At 42.5% G+C, this 26,779-nt stretch overlaps 1 protein-coding gene across 2 annotated transcripts; it reads right to left on the bottom strand.

Annotated features, from left to right (window-relative positions):
• Window positions 1-24,942, bottom strand: CRK (CRK proto-oncogene, adaptor protein). Of its 2 annotated transcripts, none has more exons than XM_049860066.1 (3): window positions 24,566-24,942; window positions 14,782-15,317; window positions 1-3,703 (listed from the first exon to the last, which is right to left on the bottom strand). In XM_049860066.1, exons 1-3 carry the CDS (start codon window positions 24,804-24,806, stop codon window positions 3,566-3,568), a joined length of 915 nt encoding a protein of 304 aa, XP_049716023.1. In that variant the 5' UTR covers window positions 24,807-24,942; the 3' UTR covers window positions 1-3,565. The 2 variants fall into 2 exon arrangements, with proteins under 2 accessions (XP_049716023.1, XP_049716024.1); XM_049860067.1 differs by having other exon boundaries at window positions 3,610-3,703; window positions 14,952-15,317.
• Window positions 24,943-26,779: the final 1,837 nt, after the last annotated feature.

Here is a 26,779-nt window from a genome sequence, read left to right as displayed (position 1 = left end):
AAATTGAAAGCCAGTTCGAGCACTCCAGGCTATGTAAAGGAACCCAACACTCAACATATTAAAACAAGATTTTGGCAGTTTATTTTTCATTGTGAAAAAGTTGAAACATACTTTGATCACCTTGCTGTTCTAAGTTTGTGCATGCCAGAGTTGGCTGTCTTAGAAGCTCTTGTTCTTGGGCACGCACAGAGTTGATTCCGACTCTTATCAACCTCATGACAGAGTGGAACTGCCCCAAAGGGTAATCTTTACGAAACAGATTGCCAGGTCTTTCTCCTGAACAGCCGTTGGGTGGGTTTGAACCATCAACCTTTCAGTCAGCAGCTGAGCATTTAATCATGTCTTTGGCATACTGCAATGTCTGCATCAGTAACTAGATATTGTTTTGGATCCAAGGCAGGATACTGCTTAAGAACTGGCAAAGCTTATCCTTTTTTCATTGGAAAACTTCACCACCCACAGGTCACAAAACTATGTAGTATACAACATCAACTTTTTAAGTATATACAGTCACACACGGGGTGTGTCTCTCTCTCTCTATATATATATCCTTTGAGAAAGTGAGGGAATACAGTGGGGTTTTATCTTTTGTGTGTTTCCTAAATTATCAACCCTGAACATGTGCTACTTACATCAACAGAAATTCCACTGGATATCAACACTAACATTCTAAAAAGCTACTGCATAACATACAAACTTTTTGTTTTACAAAGCCCTCTACCACACCTTCATTTTCATTACACCCACATATACCCTGAGCCCTGGTGGCATATATCCATTTCGGGACAAGTATGATGTTTTTTGTCTACTTTAGCTTCCAGATCTTTATATGAGGGTTCTTCTTATGCACCCCTCAAACCAACATTTCATGACTTCTGGGAACCCTTCCAAATACCACCAATGATTAATCCCGTCTTAGACAAGTACCCACAGTGTATGTATAGTCGTGTCTGTGTCTGATTATGTGACTGTTCTTTGGCTGCTGAGGGCACAAGCCTCCTATTCCGTAAGCAGAAGGATTTTGCTCATTTGTGAAAAATATTAAAAGATTTTTTTTCTCCAAAAGATCACCAAGCCAAACATTTGGCCATGTTTTTATTTACTATACTATAAACATATTACAATACATGCTACCAAAAAAAAAAACATTTTTTTTTTAAATTTAACTGTCAAGAAAGTGTATAGTGTTATCATACAATGGCACATGTTCATACTTTATTTCAAATTGGTTTGCTTATCACCCATTTCAAACCATTAACAGGGAAATGTTACTTGAGGATAATTAAAAATTATCTATTTGCATTATTAACAATAAACAATCCCAACAAATTAATAAGAATTAACCATGTCAAATATTAGTATCCAAAAAACAGACTTTTGCAGAAATGATTATATAAAATATAGCAGCCAATTTCGGTTTACTTTGCTCTGTGACAATGTACATACGGGCTGGAATAGGATTCTAGTATTTGCTTTTGGAAGATACTTCTAAGTCCTTGGATTTCTTGAGGTCCAACAACTGCCACACACAGCTGAATCCAACCCAACAGTTCACGTAATGGCTCTGGACAACTCATCATTAAGAAATTCTGAAGATTTGGGTAGAGTTGTATGTTCCACTAATATGATGAAAACAGACATTACAAGCCAGTAAAGTCAAAGGCGAAAGAAAATACAAACATTCAGATCAGTTGTGACAATGTTTCCCTACAAATATTTTCGATGCCATACTTCCAGGAAAATAAGATTTAATGTGTATTTGGATTTTACAGTAACTATGCTCTAACTGAAATTTTAACAGAGCAAGTCAGATGGAATTTAGTATTGCAAATCTGTTAATTCACCATTATTGGACATCCACTGTGTGCATAGCCCTGTGCTAACATTTTACAAGTTGAGTATTAATGTCTCTATCAAGCATTACCTTAGTGTGAGGTAAAATATATTAAATTAGCGTCAACTCATTAGTTTGCTTGTGGCAATTTATGTAATCCTGTGCCAGCTGGCTTCCTTGTGCCATATGATGCGTTTCTGCGCTCCCCTCATTCACTCATATAAACATGTGCATGCCAACTGGGTGCCAGGCACTGAGCTAGTCACTGGGATACCATGATTTGGTACATGTTCAAAGAATGCAAAATTGTATTAACCTATGCAGAACAATTAGAAAGGTACATTATTTTCCTAAAATGAGGTCCACAGCAAAATACAAGGTGTTTCTATTGGTCATACCACACCACAGACCAATAAGTGCCTTTCTAGACTGGGAACTAACTTTGAAAGTTTTACATCATAGTCTTTAACAGCCTAGATAATTTTTGGTCTCAGAAGTCTATTCTTTGGAGCACCTGACCCCATATGAACCATTCCATGCTTAATGGGTTTGTAAACTAGAACATAAAGAAAAAAAGGCAAAAATGAAGGCAGTTTATAATGTAATGTACTTCAAACACTATTCTGGCCATGTGAAATGAATAATACATCAGTAATTCATGATTGATTCAGACATTTTTTCAAAGCACTAACCCTACCCCCATACTCATGTAATTCTAACTTGACTTTTATACAAGCTGCACACAAAGCAGAGGGCAGAATTTGGCCCCAAAACCTTCTGTGAAATATTCTGATTGGTCCTTCCACTCTAACTGGAATCTAAGAATTCCAAGAGTCCCCTCTTAGGATACTGGCACTCAGGAAAAATGGCCCTGCTGGATCCTGTCAGCCAGGAGTCTGTTTATCGTCTGTAGCAGTGTGAACCTACTATGACCCCTTCGGGGAAGGCAGAAAGCTGGGTGTTTGGCTGTCCACTTAGTGAATCCAACACTGGCTTAAAGCTATGCACTGAGTAAAGTGCTCTGTGTATCCTGCTTCTTTCTCATCTGGAATAAAAATATACACTTATCTTAAGAGTTAACCTACTGGTAGGTTTGGGGGAAAAAGAACGTCAAGGGTTGAAAGAATCCCAAGGAAAAGTATGAAGCATTGACTAGGAAGGAAGACAAATGCCTCTAGTAGTGTCCTAGAATTCTCGGGATTTGAAATGTCAGAATGAGTCATACAACAGTCATGTTCTATAAATGAAAAAGCAATCCCATCGGGTACTATTCACACGGTGCATGGCTACTTCATCAGGGGTAGAAGGGAACAGTCTACTGCCATTTGACAGTATGGCTTCAGAATTGAAAAAGAAAAAAGAAAAAAACATTGTAAATCAGGGTAAGCAGTGTGCAACACTCCTTTCCTGTCTATGGGTTTTCCACAGGTTCATTTGCATGCCTCAGAGAAGGGAGGCAAGACACCGTTCCCTTCTGATACAGGCATAGCCACCACCACCTACAATTGCCAATTCAGAAGTGGACACACAGCCCTCCAGTTTCGTACTCTGAAAATGGTGAATAAGATTAGGAATGGAGTAGGTCAGTCTAAAAAAGATTCCAGGTAACAGAACGCTTATATAAACTAGACTGCTCTTGACATCTGTAAGAAAACTGTATAGATGGCAGTTGGGGGGGGGGGGGGGGAAGATTGTTCCCATGTGTCAGCAAAGCTGTTTGTTGAGCTATACTCAGCTGAAGTCCTCATCGGGATTCTGTTGATCCAGCAGACGGACATGTGTGAATGGGAAGTGACCTCGTTTGCCATTACACTCCCCTTCCCACTGACCACTCACATTAATCTTCGTAACCTTTACCAGCTCACCGACCTGCAGGAGGAGAATAAGGACAGCACTTTATTTCCAGTTCAGAATGCAAACTGAAAAACTCCATTCTCTGGTTAGGCATACCCTGCCCATGTGATTGCTCTAGGGCTGACATTACAGAAATGGCTATTCACTGCCTCCCCAGCCCCAGCCACCAGACTGGTTACTTGTGGTTAATGCAGGCAGAAGTGTTTTTAGCAGTGCAGAAAAACACAGAGGAGAGACAGTAGAAAGGATCCTAGAAAATGATATCTTTTTGGAAACCTCAAGTGTCTTTGGATGAGCAACCCCAACTATAACACGCTAGTATTCTTTTTCTTTGTACCCACAACCCTCAACTTCACCTGCACCACAGGTCCTAGCTTAAGGGAAGGCCCCCCCCCTCACTGGCATACAGCAGCGGCACAATTCCCCAGCCAGCCTGGGGGACATGCAGCAGAAGGCAATCATGGGAAACATGCTCCATTTGATCCCCGAAAATGAAGTGTTCCATCACCTTCCTATCAAAGCAAGCTTTTTCCCACCTGGGCAGGAAGAGCCCAAAATTCTCTCAGCTCCCTCCCAGCACCACTCCCTACCACACACTGACAGACCTCCTTGCTCCCTCAATGCCACCTGGTACTTGTTTATTACCCAGTGAGGTGACAAAAACTAAACTCCTATGTTTTTACTTCTGTTTCTAAAAAGCCTCCTACTGGGACCTCAAATAAAAAGTTTTGACAATATATGACATAACTCTATCCTGCCATGAGACTTAAGACAAAGTTGGTCTGATGAATGGATTCATCCCTGTGGCAAAATACTGAATGATGGTGAGATAAGCCCCCAGATGTGACTGGTGACTGGACTGAAGAGCTTTATGACCATTTTTTAATTATCAACATTTGAGTTCTGAGCAACAAGTGGTTTCTAAGCATAACTATTTTGTTTTACTAAACTAATAACTACTATTTAGCATACTATTCTACAGGACAGAGTATTTTATATAAATTATTTTCTAATTGAGGTTAAGAGTGATTACAGGATAGATCTATGGTCATACAGCCAGTGGCAGGGCTGGGATATGAACCCAGAACTATCTGGCTCCAAAACCCATTTATGCTTTCCACCACACCAAGAACTTCCAAATTATGCTCCCAGGGCCTAGGCGTTCTGAGGATGTCTGTAGGTCAACTATTGGCTAAAGCCAACTCATCACCAGGCCCACGACCTCCTCCAGAACCAGCTTGACCTCACTCACAGAGCAAAAAACTTGCTTATAGGCTTGACTATAATTTCCTAAGGAACTATCTGATAACCAGAGGCCTAAAGTGGTGGTGTGGGTCATAAGATGCTGAAAATAGGAGGACAGAAACTAGGGGATATTACAGAGACAAGGGGTAAGATACAGACAGTGAGAAAGACCAGTAGCTCAATATGCAGTATTGTGAAGACTGAGGCTGACAGTGGAAGAGGAGGAAAGAGAAGGAGGATATCACATGCCTCTAGTCCTACCAGCTGCTACTGCCAGAGTTCTAATGTTTATTCCTAGCGATTTTCCAATTCATAGTTCCTTACATCCAATAGGCCAACTATGACAAGCAAAGATTTTCATAGTCTTTGGGGAGAGAAAGACCAGGACATCAAGTTAAGTTTTGCTTACTAGTAAAATAGTCTACAGGATTTATTCCTTTATCCCCAGTAAGTTCTCAGACTTTATCTCACTTGCTCCCTTCTTAATAAAAACCTTACAGTATTTTGAGACTCAACACTAACCCTGTAACATCTGACTACTCCTTAGTGAACGTCCCTTAATGACCTGTCAGCTACCCTTAACTTCCCCATCCTTCACACACACACACACACACACACACACTTATGTACATGTCCCTGGAATCAATGCCTTTGTGCTGCTAGTCACTTCCTATGTTAAGGCCAATTATACCACATGTACTTCTTTCCCCCATTTTTAGTGTTTCTTTGTATTACCTGTTAAACATGCATGTCATAAAAAAAAAAGTTGCCAAGGCAATTCTGACTCATGGTGACCCCATGTGTGTCAGAGTAAAACCATGCCCCATAGGGTTTTCAACAGATGCTTTTTCAAAAGTAGCTCACGAGGCCTTTCTTTCAAGGTGCCCCTGGGTGGACTTGAACCTCTAACCTTTCAGTTAGCAGTCAAGCATGTTAACCATCTGCACTACCCAGAGAGTCCACTCATGTCATACAAAGTGCTATTCTGAGAGCTGGACCAAGAATAAGTTCTTGACCTTAAGAAAGACAGGATGTGTACGCTCATGTCAAAAATCTAGATTGCCACTCATGCTAGGTTCCCCTTCAGATGCGCACCAAAGGGTCAGTTTCTTTCAAGAAATTGGTCTGATCACTTCAGGTCTGTCTTCTGCTAACATCTCTAGTATCTGCCATAAATAGATCCATTATTTTACTGATATTGAAAACACAGAAGGGACATGAGGCATCCTTCTGGAATGCTGGAGATATTCTATACTTTCATTTAGGTGGTTACTCACAGGTGTGTACACATGTAAAAACTCATCAAGATGTATACTTAAGATTAGTGTACTTCACCATATGCTTTTATAGCTCAAGTAAAGAAGTGACAAGATGGATGTGTTAACATTTTGTATAGTTTTCTAGGTGTTCTGCAGAAGACCATTCTTCAGGATATCTAGTCCACCATTTTGCTGATACCCAAATCTAGGTTTACTTTAAACACATCTCTTTTCTTTCCAGTTTACATTGTATTTATTCTTAAGTGTTCAACGTATAGTCTCAGATCACACCCCACAGAGCTCTAAAAAGTAAGAGGTAGGTTGAAATGTGGACTAGCCCAGCTCCTTGCTGTTACCAGTACCACAGAGCCAACCAGCTTCTCCATAAGCACGATGACATCTACCCACCTGCCTGGACCATCTTCCTCTGAAGTTCCTAAGGAAGAAATGGGTAGGATTTCTTATAAGGCAAGATTTTACTAAGCGGGAGGGATTATGTACAAATTAGACCTTTGGATGTCAGAGCCATCTCTAATACACAGACTTCTTTGGTGTTACCCTACAGAGGAAGGCTCAGGAAAACCACACGATATTCTGAAATACAAAAACTTTTTTTTTTTTTTTCACAGTTTACTAGGTTCTTGGCAGAGAGGTCAAAACCTCAGGGGGTAAAAGACTATGCCATGTCTCTGAAACAATTTTGATTTTTAAATGGATAAAAGGGAAAAGTTGTAAGCAGTCAACTGAGATAATAAATCCATCCAAAGTGGCCTTGACATACAAACACCCCAAGGAAAGCCTTATCATAATGAAATAACCCTTTGTACCCTATGAGGAGCCCTCGTGGTGGTTTAAGCACTCAGCTGCAAATTGAAAGGTCAGTGGTTAGGACCCACCAGTCCGCTCCATGAGAGAAAGACGTGGCAGTCTGCTTCCATAAAGATTTACAGCCTTGGAAACCCTATGGGGCAATCCTGCTCTGTCCTACAGGGTCACTGTGAGTTGGAATGGACTTGATGGCAGCGAGTTTTTGGGTCTGTACCCTATGGAGTCCTGCACACGAGGACTCCAGGGACCAAGAACAGATAAGTTCCAAAAGCAACATGATTGAACTTAAGAAACCAAGGCCACCTTCGATACTACAGGAAGCCCTAGTTCTCCAACAGTTTAGAAGGAAGGGAGGCTGTCAACCAGAATCCTGGAGATGGAGGGAGAGGCTGGAGGGGAAGGGGCAGTATAAGAACATGGTGCTTCTCGTAAGTGTCATTCTTTTTCTGATTTAGAAACAAAGCCAGCATTAATGTTCCTCCTCCTAGCAGGCAACAAGTCACTAAAGCACAACTCCTGAGGGCGAGATTAGGGAGGTGAAGGGGAAGCCTACAGGTCTGAAGTTTGGTATACTACTTCAAAGACAAAGTAAAACTGAGTACGTAACCCAGAAAGGTTACAATTTTAAGATGCAAAGGAATGGACTAATCAGTGAATACAGTTATAAAAGCAGTTCTATTGTTATTGATTTCAAAATTCAAGTTATAAATGAAAAAAACAAAAACAAAAAAAAACCCTAATATGCATGCCAATGAGCAAGAAAGACTTTATGAAGGACCTGAAATACTACAAGGTAATTAACCTTTCTCTTTCTGAGACAGATCTCACAAACACTTTATAGAGAGACAGTGATGATTCTTAACCCACTGAGGAACTGCTTCTGTGTCCAGCCTGCTCCTCAGCCTCCTGATCCCATACCACATCCTTAAGAACAAATCTGAATGTAAAGCAAGGAACTATTTGCAAAGGGGGTCGAATGTGGTTACTTCAGTTTCTTTGATCCCAGGTAACTTGATGAACACTGGGTCCTTCCATAGCTCTCTGTAGCTCCCAAAGCCAATCATGAGCCTGCTGCAGATAGTCAAATCTAGAATTGGTTTCAGGAGCAAGATTACCCAGCTGATATTCACCAATGATTTCCAGTGATAATGAGAAAGAAATTGGAAACCAAATAACAAGACTTCTTGGTGTTCACTCTGTAGGTGATACCAGGGAGCTGTGTGATCTCCTTTGCTGGTTTAACCTCAGGTAGCTGCTTTCTAGTTTCTGACTCTACCGTCTAACACGAAAGATATCAAAAACTGCCACATCCAGCATTTCTTTGATCCGGATGTGCTGCAGGGTTCCAGTGAGCACAAGGCAGGAAACACAAAATCACAAAAATAAAACCAGGGAAAAGCAAATATATACAAGCATTACAAGTGCCTTGGCTTCAAGTATTTTCAAATGCACATTGGTAAATATTTCAAGACTGAGCTGGAGGGAAAAATGTTAAAAAAAAACACTACAGTAATCCTTGCTGTGAGATAATCTTTAAACCTTAAACCAAAAATATTCCCTGAAGTCTTCTTTAAACCAAACAATAGATTAGCTTAATTAGTAAGGAATGTCTGCCTTGAGAACTGTGCTCTTTTAAGAACTATCTATAGGGGATCAAACTGACAATAGCAACTCCAAAGATGAGACAGGTAATTTGGGGGGCAGTGAGTTTATGTTGGAACCCTGGTGGGGCCAGTGGTTAAGAGCTCAGCAGCTAACCAAAAGGTGAGCAGTTCAAATCCACGAACCACACTTTGGAAATTCTATAGGGCAGTTCTACTCTGTCCTATACGGTCACTATGAATCAGAATTGACTCAACAGCAAAGGGTTTGGTTGGTTTTGGGTGAGTTTATGCTAACGGAGGAGAAACAACTCAGAAAAGGAGGGTGAGGATGGCTGCGCAACTTGAAGAATGTAATCAATGTCACTGAACTGTACACAAAGAAATTGAATTGGTTAATGTTCTGCTGTGTATATTCTCAATAACAATAAACTAAAGCAATCTAAGGCAGAGGTCAGCAAACTATGGCCCTCGAGTCAATCAGGCCTGTTGCCTGTTTTTATAACTGGTTTTATTGGAACATAACACGTTCACTTGTTTACATCTTGCCTATGGCTGCTTTCTCACTATAACAGAAGAGTTGACTGGTTGTGACAGAGACTGTATGGCCCACAAACGAGAAATATTTCTTACCTGGCCTTTTACAGAAAAAGTGTGCAGACCCTTGATCTAAGGAGTAAGCAGTATTTACAGCCCATCAACAGTCAAGCGCGTCAGTGGAGACAAGTGAGGACAATTTAGCCTTAATGATTGACTTGCCTCAGGCATGGACTGAAGTGGGCACTGGAACGTATCGGTGGAAAGCTGGTGGTCTTTGAGATTTAACTGGTAGGCTTCCAGGTGAAGAGAAAAAACATCTCACAAAATTCTGGAGAACAGGCCTTACTCTGGTTCTAGCCCAAGTCAGAAAAGATTTTCTCTAGCTCAACAACTGATAATTTCTGAAACTGAGCTCCCCACATCCCTGGTAAGAGGTGGGGAGGTGACCACATTTTAGCCCAACATAAAGAATTTTCTAACAGACCACAACTACCACAACCTCCACCTGAGCCCAGAACAACTAGATGGTGCCCGGCTACCACCACCGTTTGTTCTCACAGGGATCACAACAGAAGATCCTGGACACAGTGAGAGAAAAATGTAGAACAAAAATTAAAATTCACTCACACAGAAAAAAGACCAGGCTTGCTGACCTGACAGGGACTAGAGAAACCCAAAGAATATGGCTCCCAGACACCCTTTTAACTCAGTACTAAAGTCACTCCTGAGGTTCACCCTTCAGCCAAAAATTAGACAGGTCTACAGGGCAAACAATAATACACGTGAGGAACGTGCTTCATAGTTTAATCATGTATACAGACTAAATGGGGACATTAGCCCAAAAGAAAAGATGAGAAGGCAGGAAGGGACAGGAAAATTGGATGAATGGAAACAGGGAACGTGGGATGGAGAAGGGGAGAGTGTTGACCCACTCCAGAGTTGGCAACCAATGTCACAAAACAATTTGTGTATTAATTGTTTAATGAAAAACTAACCAGTTCTGTAAACTTGCACCTAAGGCACAAAAAAAAATTTTTTTTTCTAAAAATGAAGATAATGGACCAGGCCTGAGGTTCCCAAACCGTACCAGGGCAATACAGTGAACTCCCAGGGGCATCACAAAGTATTCTAAATTTGGGGGGGGGGGGGGGAGAACATAACATTACTTGACATTTGTGATGCCACGTGGACTACTAGCTCAAGGTATTTCACAATTTCAGCATTAGATCATACTACATTCCTTTAAACATGTCATATCTTTGTGAAGCTGGGTTTTGGCAATGCTATGATAAAAGTACCTCACAAATAAATGTGGAACAAGAAATGAGGGTGTCGGTGTTCACCAGGATTCCAAGCTTTGGGAAACTGTGCTGTGTCTAACAGGTGTACGCATCTCCCTAGTTACGTAACTAGTTACGTAATTGTGGTTATTTAAGACTAAAAATATTTTTCTTTCAGTTATGCTTATTTTTTTCAAATGGCTACTAAGTTATTAGGATATAAGTATAGTGAAACCTGTAGGAGCCAGAACTTGATGGGACTGCCTTGCTTTTCCGGTTCTCAAGTTTTCCGCCTTTGACAGGATGTGGTCTTACCACTTTTCTAATGCTCGTTTCAGTGGAAAATATTTGCATTTTCCTTCTCTGACAGGTTTCCGCCTTACACAGGTTCCAGCTTCCACAGGCTTTACTGTACTTAAATTTAAATTGTTTGGACCTACCTATCTAATACATGGAACTGTTAGGTAATTCTTTTAGTCCAGAAGCACTGTGAAAAATTAACTAAGACACTAGGATGCTGTAAAGCAACAAAGTTTAGAACCTCTGGACTGCACAACTATGGATGACAGTGAGTTCCCTGAAAGCAGAGATATGCAAACCCATGTTAAAAGATATCTGTAAAGACACCAGAGGGCCTGCCTTCAATGCATGAGTAGTTGGATCAGTTACTTTCAAAGTCCCTTCCCACTGAGATTCTATGATTTGAAAATGAAGATGACCAACAAGGACAGAAGGGAGTGGGAAAGCAGACAACTGTCTCAATGAACAGTACGGAAAACTCAGCTACAAAAATTCCAGAAAGAAGACAAACTGGACAAATCAGGGACTTGCTGTTCATGTTCTTGTATCTTCCAATCTTACTTTCTTCTCTGTAACAAAGAGATACATCAGAGAGACCTTTACTCCAATTTTCCATACACAGGTCAAAAGGCCTGAACAACCATGGTTTCATAGAACTCCAAACAGAAGATGTGGATTTGATGTAGGTACTGCCGTGCGCAATCCAAGATCCAAAGCACTTTACACTTTCTCTATCCATGGCCCGAGCCTGAGAACACTCAAGATGTTCCTTGGTTACTCTCAAGTGTTATCCTCTAACAAAGGCAAAAAGACCAGGTTGAATCGGAGATGGGGGTTACGTCCTTAGTACATTTAAAGATAATGTGACTGTTATGGACCGTCCACAGAGGTGTAAGATAAACTTTGACAATCTGACATTTTACAAGGCTTATCACTACACCAACTACCAAGGGGCCATGAAACAAAAAGTTGGACTCTAAGATCAAAAAATAAAATGTGCCTCCGCACTGGTTCTAATGTATTTCCACTTCAAAACATTCAGCATATCTGCATTTAATGCCTGTCTTCATCAGCAGCTCTAAGACCCAACAGATGGTGTCTGTTTTGTTCAGTGTCACATTCCCCAAAATAGTGGCTAGTTGACCCACAGAACTATAGTGGGTTGAGGAATACCTTTAGTTTGGCTATTAGCTAGAATTAATTCCTTCTTCCCACAGCCTTCATCCTTACTAGAGAAATCTGATGGGTGGGAAAAGAGAGGAAATATCCAGTAACATATTCTAGTGAGGGACTCTGATCACAGTAAATATATGACTCAGAAAACATCTATGTGCAAGATGAGGAGAGGTGGTTCCTGAACACTTTTTTTTTTTTTAAAGTTTGTTTTTTAAAAGCATGGAAACCTTTCCTTCAAAGAAAATCTTACAGAGACCCCAATATATAACACAGCTAAAAGCAGAGCTGCTTTAGTTGAAGCAAGATACAGAAACCAGAGCCTTCTATCCTCAGCTTCTCCTTCTCTCTAGGCACCTCCTGGAAGTCTTAGGACACTGAGGAGCACATGAAAACTGCTTGTTGAATATACTCAGGGTCCTGTACAATTCTAAAATTCACTGATGCTAACCCATCAATACTCCGTTAAAATAGCATCTAGCTGGTCCACAAACTTGGATATATATAGCCAGTCAAATTATGCTTCTCATTTAAATGGCAACAAATCTCTTTCTACCAGAATGCTAAGGTCAGAAAGTGTCTCCTAATCTTATCTCCCGGCCTCATCATCATAGGGAGCAGGCATCAGCTCCTGTGAAAAACCGGAGGTAGGAGAACTGTGTCTGCCTGCACAGCCAGTACAAGTAAGGATATGCTATCAATGAAACCACATAAAACCTGCATTGAAGAGAGCAGCAGCACTTGTAAAACAAAAGGAAACATAGACTGGATTTTGATACGGTAGAAAGCGTGCCAAGCTAGATCTGGTTTGTCACCTCTCCATTTCCAACTAGTCTGGACAACCCCTTCGACCTCTATAAACATCATTTTTTCTTCCCCCCATACGACAAATAAGGATATCTAAGGTCCTTTCTGGAGCCCTGGTAGCCTAGTGGTTAAGAGCTCGGCTGCTAACCAAAAGGTCAGCAGTTCAAATCCATCAGCTGCTCCTTGGAAACCCTATGGGGCAGTTCTACTCTGTCCTACAGGATCACTATGAGTCAGAACTGACTTGACAGCAATGGGTTTGGTTTTTGGTTTAAGGTCTTTTCCAGCTCTTGAATTCTAAGACGCTAAGTTAACATCTTTTTTTTTTTTTTTTTAAGTACATAAGAAAAAGTTAATTTTTAAAGCTATCACTTGGGCCATCTGCTGTAAATTGAAAGGGGCCCTCTTCAGCAATAAACATAGGTGGCTTAAAACCAATATCCAAAGCAAAAAAGAAAACTTACTGAAATCGTAAAACTAGTTTTCTACTTAAATCTTTATTTCACAAGACTTTTATTTCACAGCAGGGAGAAAAGCTCAACCATTTTTGAGCAGTGAAGCCTCTAACCAAGACAGTCATCATGAAAAACAATTCTCTCTGAGAAAGGAAATGCAAATGGAAGCAAAATTAATGTGACAACTATTATCTCCTGGTGTTAACTGGCTTGTTCCATGAATGCCACTTTCACATCCCAGCCTAGTACTAACAAGGCCTGCAATAAAAGTCCAGAGTCACACCCATCATGTGCACAGCACCGGGTCTGGTATTAAAATCATCTCAACTTAAACGAGGTTAAAAACTTCTGTTGTTTTTATCCTCCCAACTCTAAGTGGGAAAAATAAGTGGTATGACCTAAACAACAAATAGTTGATTTATTTATCAAAGCAAGGATGTGATACTTTTAAGCCACAAAATTATCTAAAAAAATACAAACGTTAAAAACACACATTCTTCCGCCAAACCTGTAAGGCTCAACTAACCCTCCTTTACATCCACTAAATCAGAACCTAAAAGAAAAATTTCAAACCCAGTAATAGTAGAGATTGGTTTGAATAAATTCTAGTTCATTCTGTGGGCTAACAGCCCCACTTAGACAGAGGGTAGCTCCTACTCCTCAGTGTATGAACATGACCCGCTGAAAACAAAGTTCAGAGAATTTTAGCTTACGAGAATACTTTTTTGTTCCTTCTCTGATCATCTGTGCTCACAAAACTTCATAACAGCCTATACTCAAGAAAGTTAGCTACTTGCTTACATTCAAGTCACCATATCAGTAGGCTCTGAAAAATGGGATAACATGCCACTTCTAGCTTTTGTGCTTAACCACCAGCTTTAAATAATCCGAGAAAATAGGAAAGAAGGAAGAAGAGAAGGAAAAAAGGAAGGAGTGAGTGCTAAAGAGGGGAATGAACACAACCTAACAGTTAGACAGAAGATGTGCTACTAACCAGTAAAAGGCAAAAATGAATTCCTGGGGAGGAACTGGCTTCTTGCCTATCAGATGAATTAAATAACAAAGACCAAGTAAACCTGTTGCTCCTTAAGATTAATACTTTTGGATATGGATCTCCTCACACCTGACTGTTTCCTTCTGAATTCTTACCTAATGCAATTAATGGTAAGGAACCTCATGCCCGCTAAAGTAAAAACACTTATGTTTTTGTTACAAAATTTCATTTAAATGCTTTGATAGAAATCACTTATTACACTCAAATTTGTGCGAACCCATCCTCTCTTAGACAAAGACAAATACAAACAGATTAGGATGCAGATGAGGAAAAAGATTTTAGGTTAACGCCTATAAATTCAGGTAGTGTTATTAGTCAAAGAATGTTTAGTAGGAGATCAATCAGAACATTCAGTTACACAGTTTTAAGCTTATTCTAAAATAGGCTTTCTTATAAAAAGAGAAAACCCAACATTTAAAGGCAAAATCAGTTCAACATCTACAACATCACAATGCTGTTGCTTGTGATCAGCATTCCTACAAAGCTCTAAGAGGTCTGAAAGGGAGACCCTGCAGCAGATCTCCTCTTTCTACATTTTGCACATTATGTACCTCCAAAGCCAAGGCTGTCTTGTCGTAGGCATTAGGGACTCGCTTCTGGATAACCCTGGCATAAATGGGCCCATTCTGGAGGTTAGGGAGCGGAGTGTTGACGCTGGGTTGGGCATAGGGCCCGGGCTCCGGCCCACCCAGTGGCTGTGGGTGGGAACCCTCCTGGTTACCTCCAATCAGAGCCGATACTGAGGCGGAGGCAGGTCTATACTTCTCGACGTAAGGGACTGGAATCATCCCCCTCTTGCCTTCGCTGTCCTCCGCATTCCACCACTGCTCTTCAGGCTTATCCCGGATTCTCAGGATGTCTCCTTTCTTAAAGGGAAGATCTTCTTCATCGTTCCCATTAAAGTCAAAGAGGGCTCGCACATACTCTGCCTCCTCCTGCCTGAGAATCACGCCACTACCCTGCCTGGATCTGGAAACTGGTTCTATCAACGTTGTAGTGTCCAAATAGTGTATTTTGTAGAATTCCAGTAAAGCAGGCAATGAATCAAACTCTTGATCTCCTATTCGGAGTCTGGAGGGGCTCACCCCTGGAAAAAACAGAGCAGGGTATTATTTAAAGGTGTACACTGGAGATGAAATACAGATTTTAAACATTTCCCACACACATTTTAGTCAATATTTAATCAGCTTAAAAAAAAAGTCCAGGAAAAAATAATCCCTCCTCCTATCAAACTGAAACACCATACTTTCTAACAATCCATGGGAAGAAAGATGCCCATCGCCACCATCCCAGAGAAGGAACAGAAAGCTTATTAGCCAGGCCAATAAGGACATGCCCTCCTACTGGATCAGTCAGTACAGCATGGGGACTTTTTGTCCATTCTCCAGTATGTTCTGTTGCTATCTCATTTACAGAGTAGCACAAGGCCCAAGGTTTTGTTGCAATCTTCTTTCCAACCTCATGAAATGTAGCAAGTTCTCCTTTTACAAAGGTCCCAGGAGCTGTTCAGGAAGAGGCATAGAGAGCCTGGTGTCTACACCAGGTACCTACATTCATTTGGATCATGTTTAAAATGAACAGTTACAAAGCAACAAGAAAAATATTTTAAGGCTCTCTCTCTTTTTTACCTAAGACTGTTGATCTCAATTTCATCTCTGACAGCTAAAAAAGCTCAATGAGGCAAAAGAACCAAGCACCTTAAAAAGACAAACGAAGAAGCTAACCGCTTAAATACCAATTGCTAAAGCCTTCACTTAAATAAAACATGGAAATCAGGTTGTTCTTTAAGAACAGGTTAGGAAAAGGGGTAAACATGTATGCTTGGGAAAGTAAAGAAACGCTAAAATACTGAATCTGAGAGCTCAAGACAAGGACATATTAGGAATGCTTAAATATGACAAAAAGATGTGTATGGCCTCAGACACAGGCACATACTTCAAAATCTATCCTGAGATTCTAGAATTCAGGGATAATAAATGAACATGCACCCATTCAAATAAGGAAAAAGGTTCTAATGAGGAATACGAACCTTTAACGTGCACTCTGCTAAGCACCCAAAATATGAAACCGTCTTCACTAGACTTTTTTTTTAATTTAACCTTTTTGCTTTCCTAATAATGAACAGCTCTACTGAAAATTCGGGAAATACAAACACAAGTCTGTGTTTTTTTTTTTATTCACCCTTATCTTTAAATTTTGTCCAAAAACATGCCTTTTAGTGGCTGTAGTCTCCATTTCTCACTATTGCAAATAATGCTACTATAACATTCTTGTTCTCCCCTATTAGTGAAACACATTTGGTTACTTCCTTAGGAGAAACTCCCTGAAAAGCGACTGCTAGATCGAAAGGTATGAATATTAAGGCTTACATAGCCAAACTGCCCTCCAAAAAATTTGTACAACTTTACACTCCCAACAGTGGTTTATGACTTCCCATTTCCCCTATTACCTTGCCAAAACGGTAGTTTTAAAACCACCACCAATTTAATAAGGAGAAAATATTGCCTCTTCTTAAATAGCACTTTTTTGATTGTTTAATGTTTTTCATGTTTATTGACTATTTGTACTTCTTATGTGAACTTGTTCCAGTCCTTTGTTAAGGGAAAATCGCCAATCTACCCTCTCCAGTCCTGTTAATGAGATGGCACTCCCCTGCCTATCTAAATGCTCAAGTGATTAATGCTATGAAATAGGACCATGGTAGCCTAGATGTCTAAAATAATGTGCCACTCTCAAAAAAGGATGTAACTACTTTTTTACAATATTAAAAAATAATTCTTCCAAGGATCCCAGAGGTCACGGTCCCCAGACCTTCTATTAGCCCAAGACAGGAAACATTCCCAAAGCCAACTCTTCAGACAGGGATTGGACTGGACTACGGGACAGAAAATGATCCTGGTGAGGAGTGAGCTTCTTGGATCAAGTAGACACACGAGACTATGTGGGCAGCTCCTGTCTGGAGGGGAGATGAGAGGGCAGAGGGGGTCAGAAGTTGGCTGAATGGACACGAAAATAGAAAGTGGAGGGAAGGAGTGTGCTGTCTCATCAAGGGGAGAGCAACTAGGAGTATATAGCAAGATGTATACAATTTTTTGTATGAGAGACTGAGGATGTGTAAACTTTCACTTAAAGCACAATAAAAAAAAAACTTCTTCCAGGAAGACCAGAAAAAATACATTTAAAATTCTTACCACTACTGGAGAAAGGTGAAATAGGTTAACTTCAGAAGTCCTTAAGCAGAATGAGTACTAATGAGTGCCTTCTTTTCACTTAAGTGAATGATGAGAGACAAAGATGCAATTTAAGGGGCAGTTGCACTTGATATTAGTAAATACACTTTTTCTTATACTGCAAAAAAGTCCATCTGTGGTATTCATGGCTGTAAGCTAAAATAAGTTAACAGCCTAAACTCAGGAATGCTGGCTGTCCCTCAATCCGAGACACTGCAATAAATGCCTAGACCCAGGATTGTCCATCTATGGTAAACACTCATCAGGTAGCAGCAGAAAGTGACTCCAGTTGTTCCAAGTGTAGGACTGGAGAGATGATTCTGGTTATGACCAAACCAGAGCACGGCAGTGCTATATTCTGGAATTTCTCTCTTCACTAAGGTGGATCACTGATGGGGTGTTATTCCTATACAAATCTGATAGGCACTGGCGAGATACATGGCCACCTTGCCTATCACCACTAGGTTAATTCAAGACGAGCCTTAAGGCCCAACTATGTTAAGGACAGGGTCAATGTGAACTCCATGAAGACGTACTTAGCACCGTCCAGTCAAGTAAGCCTTGAGGACCAAGTGGTAGAGAGACCTGCCTCATACAAGCAGAGCACTCATGACTCAGGCAAGGTCCCAATCACACCTGGGGGGGGGGGGTAGATCTCTTGCCAATGTTTAGCCAAAATAGTTTTTACTGGTGCTCCTTCTGGGACAATGGCTGGCAGATGCTAAGTGCTCAGTTAGGTGTTAGATATTAATAAACAGAACTCTGAAGTGAGGAAAAAGCAAAATGAAAATCTGTCCTCAGCTTTGGGAAGCTCACATCACAGCTGAGGATACAAAGGCATGCACAGCATGGCTGCTGAGCAAGAAGCAAAGCAATATGTCTCAGGAAGACTTTTCTCCCCCCCCCCGGCTTTCACTTTCAACTAGAGATGTGTTCCTACAAAAAACAGCAGCAACAACAGTGTACTGAGATACAACGTCACAACGAGAGAGCAGCTCTGACCATCCCTGAACATTTCCAAGGTACTCTTTTCACTCTACGAAGGAAGGCAACCATTCCTTGTCACCCACTGCTATGGTTCTTCCATTACTAGGTTAAGTAAAATGTGTTTTTTGGGGGGCAGAGACAGAGAGGTAGTTTCAAAGAACAAATAAGACTACTACGCTAAGTCCCTTAGAAAGATCAGTAGAACAATTCTGAACAGAAAAACTGGCAGCTCATCTGGTACAAAGTTAGGAAGCTGGTTCAAGTCATTTCTGGTTCAAATGTCAGATAGTATGAATCGAGCCCAATTTTTTTTTTTTTTTTTGCTCAGCAATCCCAAAAGAGAAATATAAGCAAAACACCAAAGGAAACTTTTGGCACACTTTACGTATACATTATTTTTCTATTCTAATGACACTCTAATAATTCCACAGAGAAATGCCTGCTTTTTGTGTACTGCTGGGGCTGTTAGATACATGGGGCAATCAACCATCATTGACCCAAACTCCAGAAGGGGGGGCAGGGGGGAGGGGCAGAACATACATAAGTCCCAGATAAGTTGAAACCTCACCACCGCTACGTGCTCCTGCTCCTTTTTCCTTGTTCATCTCCTTCCAACCACAAACAGCCAAAGGCAGGAAATAGAAGGGCAGGAAAGGAAGGAGACACAGTCAGGCTAGAGAACAGAACCAACAACAGGGTTCTCACAGCTGTCTGGGACTTGGAAAACCTCACTGACTTGTTCTACATCAAACCTGTGCTGGACTCTGACTGTGCGGCTCTGAATCAGCACATTCAGAAATCAAAATCAATACAAGTAGTTGGGTATTCTGGTTTCTCTGTACCTGCTCAAGTCATTACTTCTAAGCATTTCAGGCCTCAGTTTTCACAACCCTGCTCCCTGAAGGCTTTAAGAATACCTGAGAGTTCCGAGGGCTAGAACAGGATAGATCATTTCTGTACAGGTACAACCACAGCGGCTCCATCGTCAGCTTCTCCTAGATCTCACAGTATTTCCCCTTCTTTCCTTAATCCCCACTCCTTCTCTTCCTTCTACCCTGCCTATGGCATTTATAGAAGTTGCCTAGATACACACCCCTCACCACCTGTCCAATACTAAAGGCTAAAAATGGCTGCCGGTTTCCATCTGAGAAAGTGTGCTAAAGTGGTATCATGATGTATGCTCTCCTAACCAAATAAAACTTTCTAAAAATGAGTATCAGCATGGTACTCTGCAGATTCAGACTGACTCAGTCTGTTCAATTTTGGCTCTGCCATTTACTAGCTGTATGACCTGTTAAACAACTGTATGAGCTGTTATTTAACCTCTTTGTGCCTCAGCCCCTCATTCTGTAAAACCACGTCAAATACCTATCTAATAAAATTCCCTAAATGTGACTGGCACATTACTGGCGCTCAATAAAAAGCAAGTTCAGGGCTGACTCATTAGGGGAAGAAAAAGTGGGAGTATGGAGTAAAGTGTATATAAACTTATATGTGACAGACTGACTTGATTTGTAAACGCTCACTTGAAGATCAATAAAAAAAAAAAAAAAGCAAGTTCAGCTTATTAGCTCCCTCAAAGCTCTGAATTCCTTTAGAAATTTTTATCCCAGAATCCAGAATCTGCCACACTTTCCCAGAGAAGATTCTACAGAACCTCAAGATGCTTCTCAAAAGTTCTGTGGCCAAATAGGTTTGAAAAACCATCATTCAATACCTGCCTCTCTTAGACAGTCACAATTCAGCTGAGCACAGTAAAGTCTTGGAGAAGCCCTGCAATAAATAAACCTATTCCTTTTACCATGGAATTCTTTTTGACGTAAAATCTATGAGTAACTCAGACAACTTTGCCAGAATCACTGGACGGAGGGACACCTTGACACTGAAGAGAAAGTACGCAAAGACGACAAGTAAGACAGGAGGACCAGGTTTGTGCACTGTAAAGATGAGGTAAACAAATGGAACACAGAAACAGAAAGTGCAAAAAGGTGGCAGTAGATAATCAGGGTCCCACACTATCTCCAAAGAAGTGGCTTGGTCCAGTACAACCTTGAAGAAGCACTACAAACAGTTACCAACCTAGCTTCTGCCCTCTACCCCCAAAATGAGGCAAGCTTATGCTGTCCTCACCCACTAGGGCAATGCACGGAAGGCTCTGGGTTGAGCAGTAACAGCAAGCACCATCCTATTTTCCCATACTGGACCCGTCAAGGTCCTTTTACACTTCTTGATGTACCCAACCCCCTCCACCCTAGCACTTACCCCTTAAGACACACTGTTTCACCAGCGCTCACCAACCCATACCATGCCTGCCTTTGTGAGCTCCTCAAAGCTGAGAGCAGTTTTCCATTTAGTTTCAACTCTCCCCCACCTCATACATCTGGATCATGAGATTAATGTATCTAATATTTATTGGGACCCTTGGTAGTGCAGTGGTTAACAGCTACGGTGAGCTACTTACTATATACCATCCACATTTCTAGGCATTTGATATAGTTAAACTATCTTAATCTGCACAATAACACTAGAAGGTCAGTATTATTATTTTTCCTCTTTCACAGAAGAGGAAACTGAGATAGAGAAGTTAAATAACTCAGTCAAAATGATGTATTTAGTAAATGGCAGGGAAGTTAAGATTCAAACGCAGGCCTCAGAGCACAAGCTCACGACTACTCTCTAACTCACACTAACTCAGCTCTCTCTCACTGTTCCAAGACGGAGAAGCCAGTGCATTAACTACTGAAGGCCTTTCCAAGAGAGCCATTCTGAAGCCCAACCTGACCCAATATGACCAGGAGGCTTGACCAAACCATTTCCTGTGGCCCCAAGGCACTCTCTGGCAGTAACAGCATGTATGTAGGCTATGAGAACTGAAGACCTAAGATGAGTTAAAAATAGGTCCACTAGGAAAGATTGAGAATCCCTAGCCTACTCTATCCCTATGTCTCTAAAAATTACAGCTAAGTCACTCCATGTAAATTCTATGTATTATGTGCACAAAATACACTATGTAATTCTAAACCAAAAGCTCAAATCCCATATTCAATTCACCAAATAAGGTTTTTAAAAAACCTCTTCATCCTTGACTTTAGATAGCAGATGAGTACTGGTTAAAGCCAATTTTCACCTTGCCATCTCTTTCTTTTGGTTTTTAAACAGAACCAGGAACTCTAGAGCAAAGACAAAAATGTTGAGGATAGACACTCCTGGGAACCCAAAAGGAAGCTGGCTTTGACAGAAAGAAGCACAGTGTAACAGTGTCAGCTATCAGGTAAGAATGCCTAAGTTCAAACTCTGGCTCAGTAACTTACAGCTGTGTGACCTTGGGCAAGTTACTAAATCTCTGATTTTCAGTTTCCTCATCTATAAAATGGAAATATTTTAATAAATGGAGATAATAGTACTTACCTCACTGGACTGTTATAGAAATGACATAATTCACATAATGACTCAGCAAAACACCTAGCATAGAATAAGCAGTCAATAAATGTTAGCTATTAATTTCATTTTACTTGAATCCACAATCAAAGCCCATGGAAGCAGCAGTCAAAAAATCCAATAACCTATTATTGCATTGGGCAAATCTGTTGCAAAAAACCTCCTTCAAGTGTTAAAAGGAAAAGATCTCACTTTGAGGACTAAGGTGTGCCTGATCCAAGCCATGGTATTTTCAATTGCCTCACAGGGTTTTTGGGGCATATGCATGCAAAACCTCTGAATATGGAAGACTGAAGAACTGATGCCTTTGAACAGTGGTGTTGGCAAAGAACCCTGAATATACCATGGACTGCCAGAAGAACAATCTGTCTTGGAAGAAGTACAGCCAGAATGCTCCTTAGAAGGGAGGATGCAAAGACTTTGTCTCACGTACTGTGGACATGTTATCGGGAGGGACTAGTCCCTAGAGAAGGACATCATGCTTGGTACAGAAGAGAGTCAATGAAAAAGAGAAAGCCCCTCAACGAGATGGATTGACACAGTGGCTGCAATAATGGGCTCAAACAGCAATGAGTATAAGGATGGTACAAGACCAGGCAGTGTTTCATTCTGTCGTACATAGGTTCACTATGAGTCAGAATCGGCTCAAAAGCACCTAACAACAACATTAATTTTGTATATGCCTCTCTAAAACTCAAGAAATTCTTCTGTATGGTTTCAAAAGAAATACAGCTCAATGGAGAGGAGGACAACAGAGATGAAGTAATCTTTATAAAGACAGCAACTGAATCAATTACCCTGCATAGAATATGGAGTGCATTGCAGAAACAGGCATTACCACAATGCCCATGAACTTTCCACACCCCATCCACAAACTCTGGCAATCTTCACCTTCTCTCCTGGGCCAAGGATCTAAACTCTTATCTGTTTTGAAAAGGTGGAGCTCCATACCAAGGTAAGCATTGGGAAATAAAACCATAATGCCAAGGTATGGAGAAATTTCAAACTAAAAAAGCAACCTGCTGCCATTTCCAAATTTTGTAACCAACAAAACGTACACACAAACAAAATGTTAAGAACTGAACTTCAATGAGTTTGCCTCCACGTTACTGTATGTGATACCAAACCTTAGATACCATGCAGGCAGCATCAAAGCAGAATACACCTAAAAGCAAAACCAAAACCGTTGCCATCAGGTGGATTCTGACTCATAGCGACCCTGTAAGGCAGTAATGCTGCCCCTAGGGCTTCCAATCTAGTTTAGGGCAAATGATGGTACATCAATACTCGCATCTCATGCTTAATTATATTAAATCAATTAGACTGAGAAAGATCTAGGAAAATTTATGGACTTAAAGACCTCATACTCATTTTCTAACTTGCTATGTGTTAATAACAAAGAGATTGCCTATCCTGTCTCCCCCTTTCTGGCCAGACTGTCAGTCTAAATTAGGCCTATTGTAAAAGAGCCGGCCTGCAAAGGCTGGCTCTGGAACCTCCTAATTCATATAAGACTGGCCTGGATCTAATCTCAGTTGGTCAGGAGGATAACTACTTCAACTTGGGAACAGTGAGAAGGCATCAGGACTCTTGGTCCTCTTACACAGATAATGCTAACCGCAGAATTACTCTGTACCTCACAACTCTCAAATACTAAATGCATAAATTCCATTAACACTCCTCAAACAACTTCAATGACATGACTAAATCTCAGTGATCATTGGTAAGGAAGACCAGTGTAGTTAAACACTCAGAAAATCTGATCCAGCCAGGTTTGTTCCCAATTTCCATGAAGACTCAGGCTACAGCCCCAACTTACTGAGCAAGAAGGGGCCCTGAAGTACAAGACTAACAATGTTTAAGCTCAAGGAAAAATGAAATCCATTCACTTTTAGGGAAGAGGTTGTTTCCATTGGCTTATTTCTGGTTTATTTTCTGAAAAACTCTTTCTCCCCTATGCATTGCTTGCAGAGAAGGACAGTCTTTTGGCCACTAAGATTTCTTGGATACAGTCAGCCAAGCATTAACTTGTTCTGGGCTGGTCTCAGAGGGCTTTCTTCAATCACCAAGGCACTTAGCTAATCACCTTCGTCCTCCACAGGAGAAGAGGACGGTAAAAGACTTTTGGAAAAATGCCCAAGAAAGGAAAAAGCTGACCGGTTTCCTGAGGGTGTCTCCATCCCTCTTGACCGGTATGGGGTGACTTCCTACCAAAGGCCACCAGGGGAGTATGGCCAAACCTGGCTCTCCAACACAGCAGGAAGTGTTTCTAGCCTAAAAGCCACTTGTAGGATTATCGAATTCATTCTGGGTACCGCTGCCAAGTGATGCCCCCGCAGTGCCAACATCCCCCTCAGCTCTTTGTCCCCACGTTGTCCCGCCCTGCCCTTGCACACTGGCCCGGGCACTAGCCCCACCCTGGGGCCGAAGCAGTTCCCCTTCCCCTGGGCCGTCCTCCCAAGTCACACCCAGAGGCCTCGGTCAGCCGCTCCTCCTCCCCCACACACTCCCGCTCTCCGTTGAGAACTAGCTCCAGCAGTAGGCTGCCCACTGCCCCTGTCGCTTCAGCCCTCTGTCCACGACCCTCGTGGGGGCCAGCTCACGAGAAGCAGCCGGCCAGGCTGGAGAGTTCCGCGGCCCTCACCCCCGCCCGGGGCCTCCCGTCCCGTGTGTCCCTCACCGGGCGGAGGCTGGGCGGGCGACGGCGGCACCGGGGGGCGCGGGCCGCTGCTGTTGATGATGTAGTGGGAGACGCGCGAGTTCTCGGAGACGCTCAGTACATAGTCCCCGGGGCTGGTGCTCGAGTCCCGCACCAGGAACACCCCGTGCCGCTGGCCCTGCAACAGCGCCACCGCCTCCTGCCGGCTCAACCGCCCCCAGTACCAACTACTCCGCTCCTCCGAGTCGAAGTTGCCTGCCATGGCCGCCTCCGCGCCTACACGCTGGGCCGCGGCCGCCGCGCGCGCACCCCTCCAGCCCCGGCGCCCGCCGCCGAGCGGACCGGCTCCGGTCTCAGTCTCACAGCAGCGCCCGAAATGGCGGCGGCGGCCGCGGGCCTTCCCCACCGGAAATGACGCGCTCCCAGCCTCAGAGAGGCTGCCGGGAAGGGGCCCGCCGGCCGCCATTGGGAGAAGGGCAAGAGAGACCTCTCGCACGCATTGCGCATGCATTGCGCATGCGGCCTCATGGGCGTCGCCGCCGGGCTCGGACCCGAACTGCAGAAGATGGAGAGGTGGAGTCTAGGGCCGAAGGGGCGGGGCCCCAGCCAGCGGTCCCCAGAGGTTTGTTTTTGTGCTGTTGGCTACGCGGTTCTTCGCTCCATTAGGCTTCAAGTTACTGGATGGCCCAGGACTTCTAGGCAGTGACTCCGAAACAGAATTGGGGTTATAAAAGGTGGATGTGATAAACCAGAGACTACACCAGCCGGAGACCGGAAGAGCTAGATGGTGCCCGGCTACAACCGATGACTACTCTGACAGGGACCACAACAGAGAACCCCTGAGGGAGCAGAAGAGCAGTGGGATGCAGATCCCAAATTTTCATAAAAAGACCAGACTTAATGGTCTGACTGAGACTAGAAGGACCTTCTGTTGCCCCAGGACAGGAACCATTCCCCAAGCCAATTCTTCAGACATGGATTGGACTGGACAATGGGTTGGAGAGGGATGCTGGTGAGGAGTGAGCTTCTTGGATCAGGTGGACACTTGAGACTGTTGGCATCTCCTGTCTGAAGGGGAGATGAGAGGGTAAGAGGAGGGTAGAAGCCGACAAAATGGACATGAAAAAGAGAGAGTGGAGGGAGAGAGCGGGCTGTCTCATTAGGGGGAGAGCACTTGGGAGTATGTTAAAAAAAAAAAAAAAAACGTTGCCATCGAATCGATTCCGACTCATAGGAGTATGTAGCAAGGTGTATATAAGCTTTTGTGTGAGAGACTGACTTGATTTGTAAACTTTCACTTAAAGCACAATAAAAATTAAAAACAAAAAAAGGTAGATGTGAGCCCACGACCTGAGCTCTCAGCAAGGTTCCCTGAGACGTCGGGCCTTTTCTGCTGGCTAAGTTCTTGTTTTCATTGATTCATTTAGCGAACAGCACACTTGCCAGGTGGGTGCAAAGGTGACCGAGGCTGAGCCCAACCCTCACCGAATTCGCAGACCAGTGGGAGGAGCCAGGAAAGAATGACAATGGAGTGCCAAATGCTAGGATGGGGAACAAGCCTGGGGCTCTAGGAACACAGAACAGGCTCCCTAATTCAGTTTGGGGAGGGAGGCTTGAGCAGAATGTTGAATGGCAAGTGGGGAAGGGCACTGAAGTCAAAGGGAACAGAGTGTGGTGTGGCAAGCCAGGCAGAAGTATGGTGTTCTCACTATTGAGGCTTTCAAGTTATCGGCCCAGATTCCTCTAACCCTAAATTGTGCCCGTGTGTGTCTTCCCCTCTCACCGCCACTGTCAGGATCACTTCGCTTCTGTATTACTGTTAAGAGCCTCCTTGCTGGTAGGCTTCAGTCTTTGTGCTCTTAATTGCCCCCCACACTGCTGCCAAGGGTGACCTTTCTAAAACGTCCGTCTGAGTCTTGCTACTCCGCGTGAAACCTTTAACAGTCTTCAAATGTTAAAACTGCCAGCTTCACTCACAGCATAAAGCTGGGCCACAGCCTCATCTTAACTGCTCCTGTGTGAACCCCCTGTCCCAGTAATGCCCTTTCACCCCTTATGGAACCTCAAACTCAAACGTCTCCCCTTTTCTGATCAACCCATCACTCCCTCTCTGCCCTGACAGCTTTGTGTCCATATTGTCTCCTTACAGCTTTTGTACCATCGTACTGTAATTTTTCACTTACAGCTCTGTCTGTACCCCATGCTAGAGCTTCTCAAAGGCCCAGCATCTAGTTA

This window comes from Elephas maximus, chromosome 19 (assembly GCF_024166365.1).
Source record: "Elephas maximus indicus isolate mEleMax1 chromosome 19, mEleMax1 primary haplotype, whole genome shotgun sequence".
NCBI classification, from domain to species: Eukaryota; Metazoa; Chordata; class Mammalia; order Proboscidea; family Elephantidae; genus Elephas; species Elephas maximus.
Note: the sequence above shows the minus strand (reverse complement) of the source record. Positions and strands in the feature narration are given on the sequence as shown.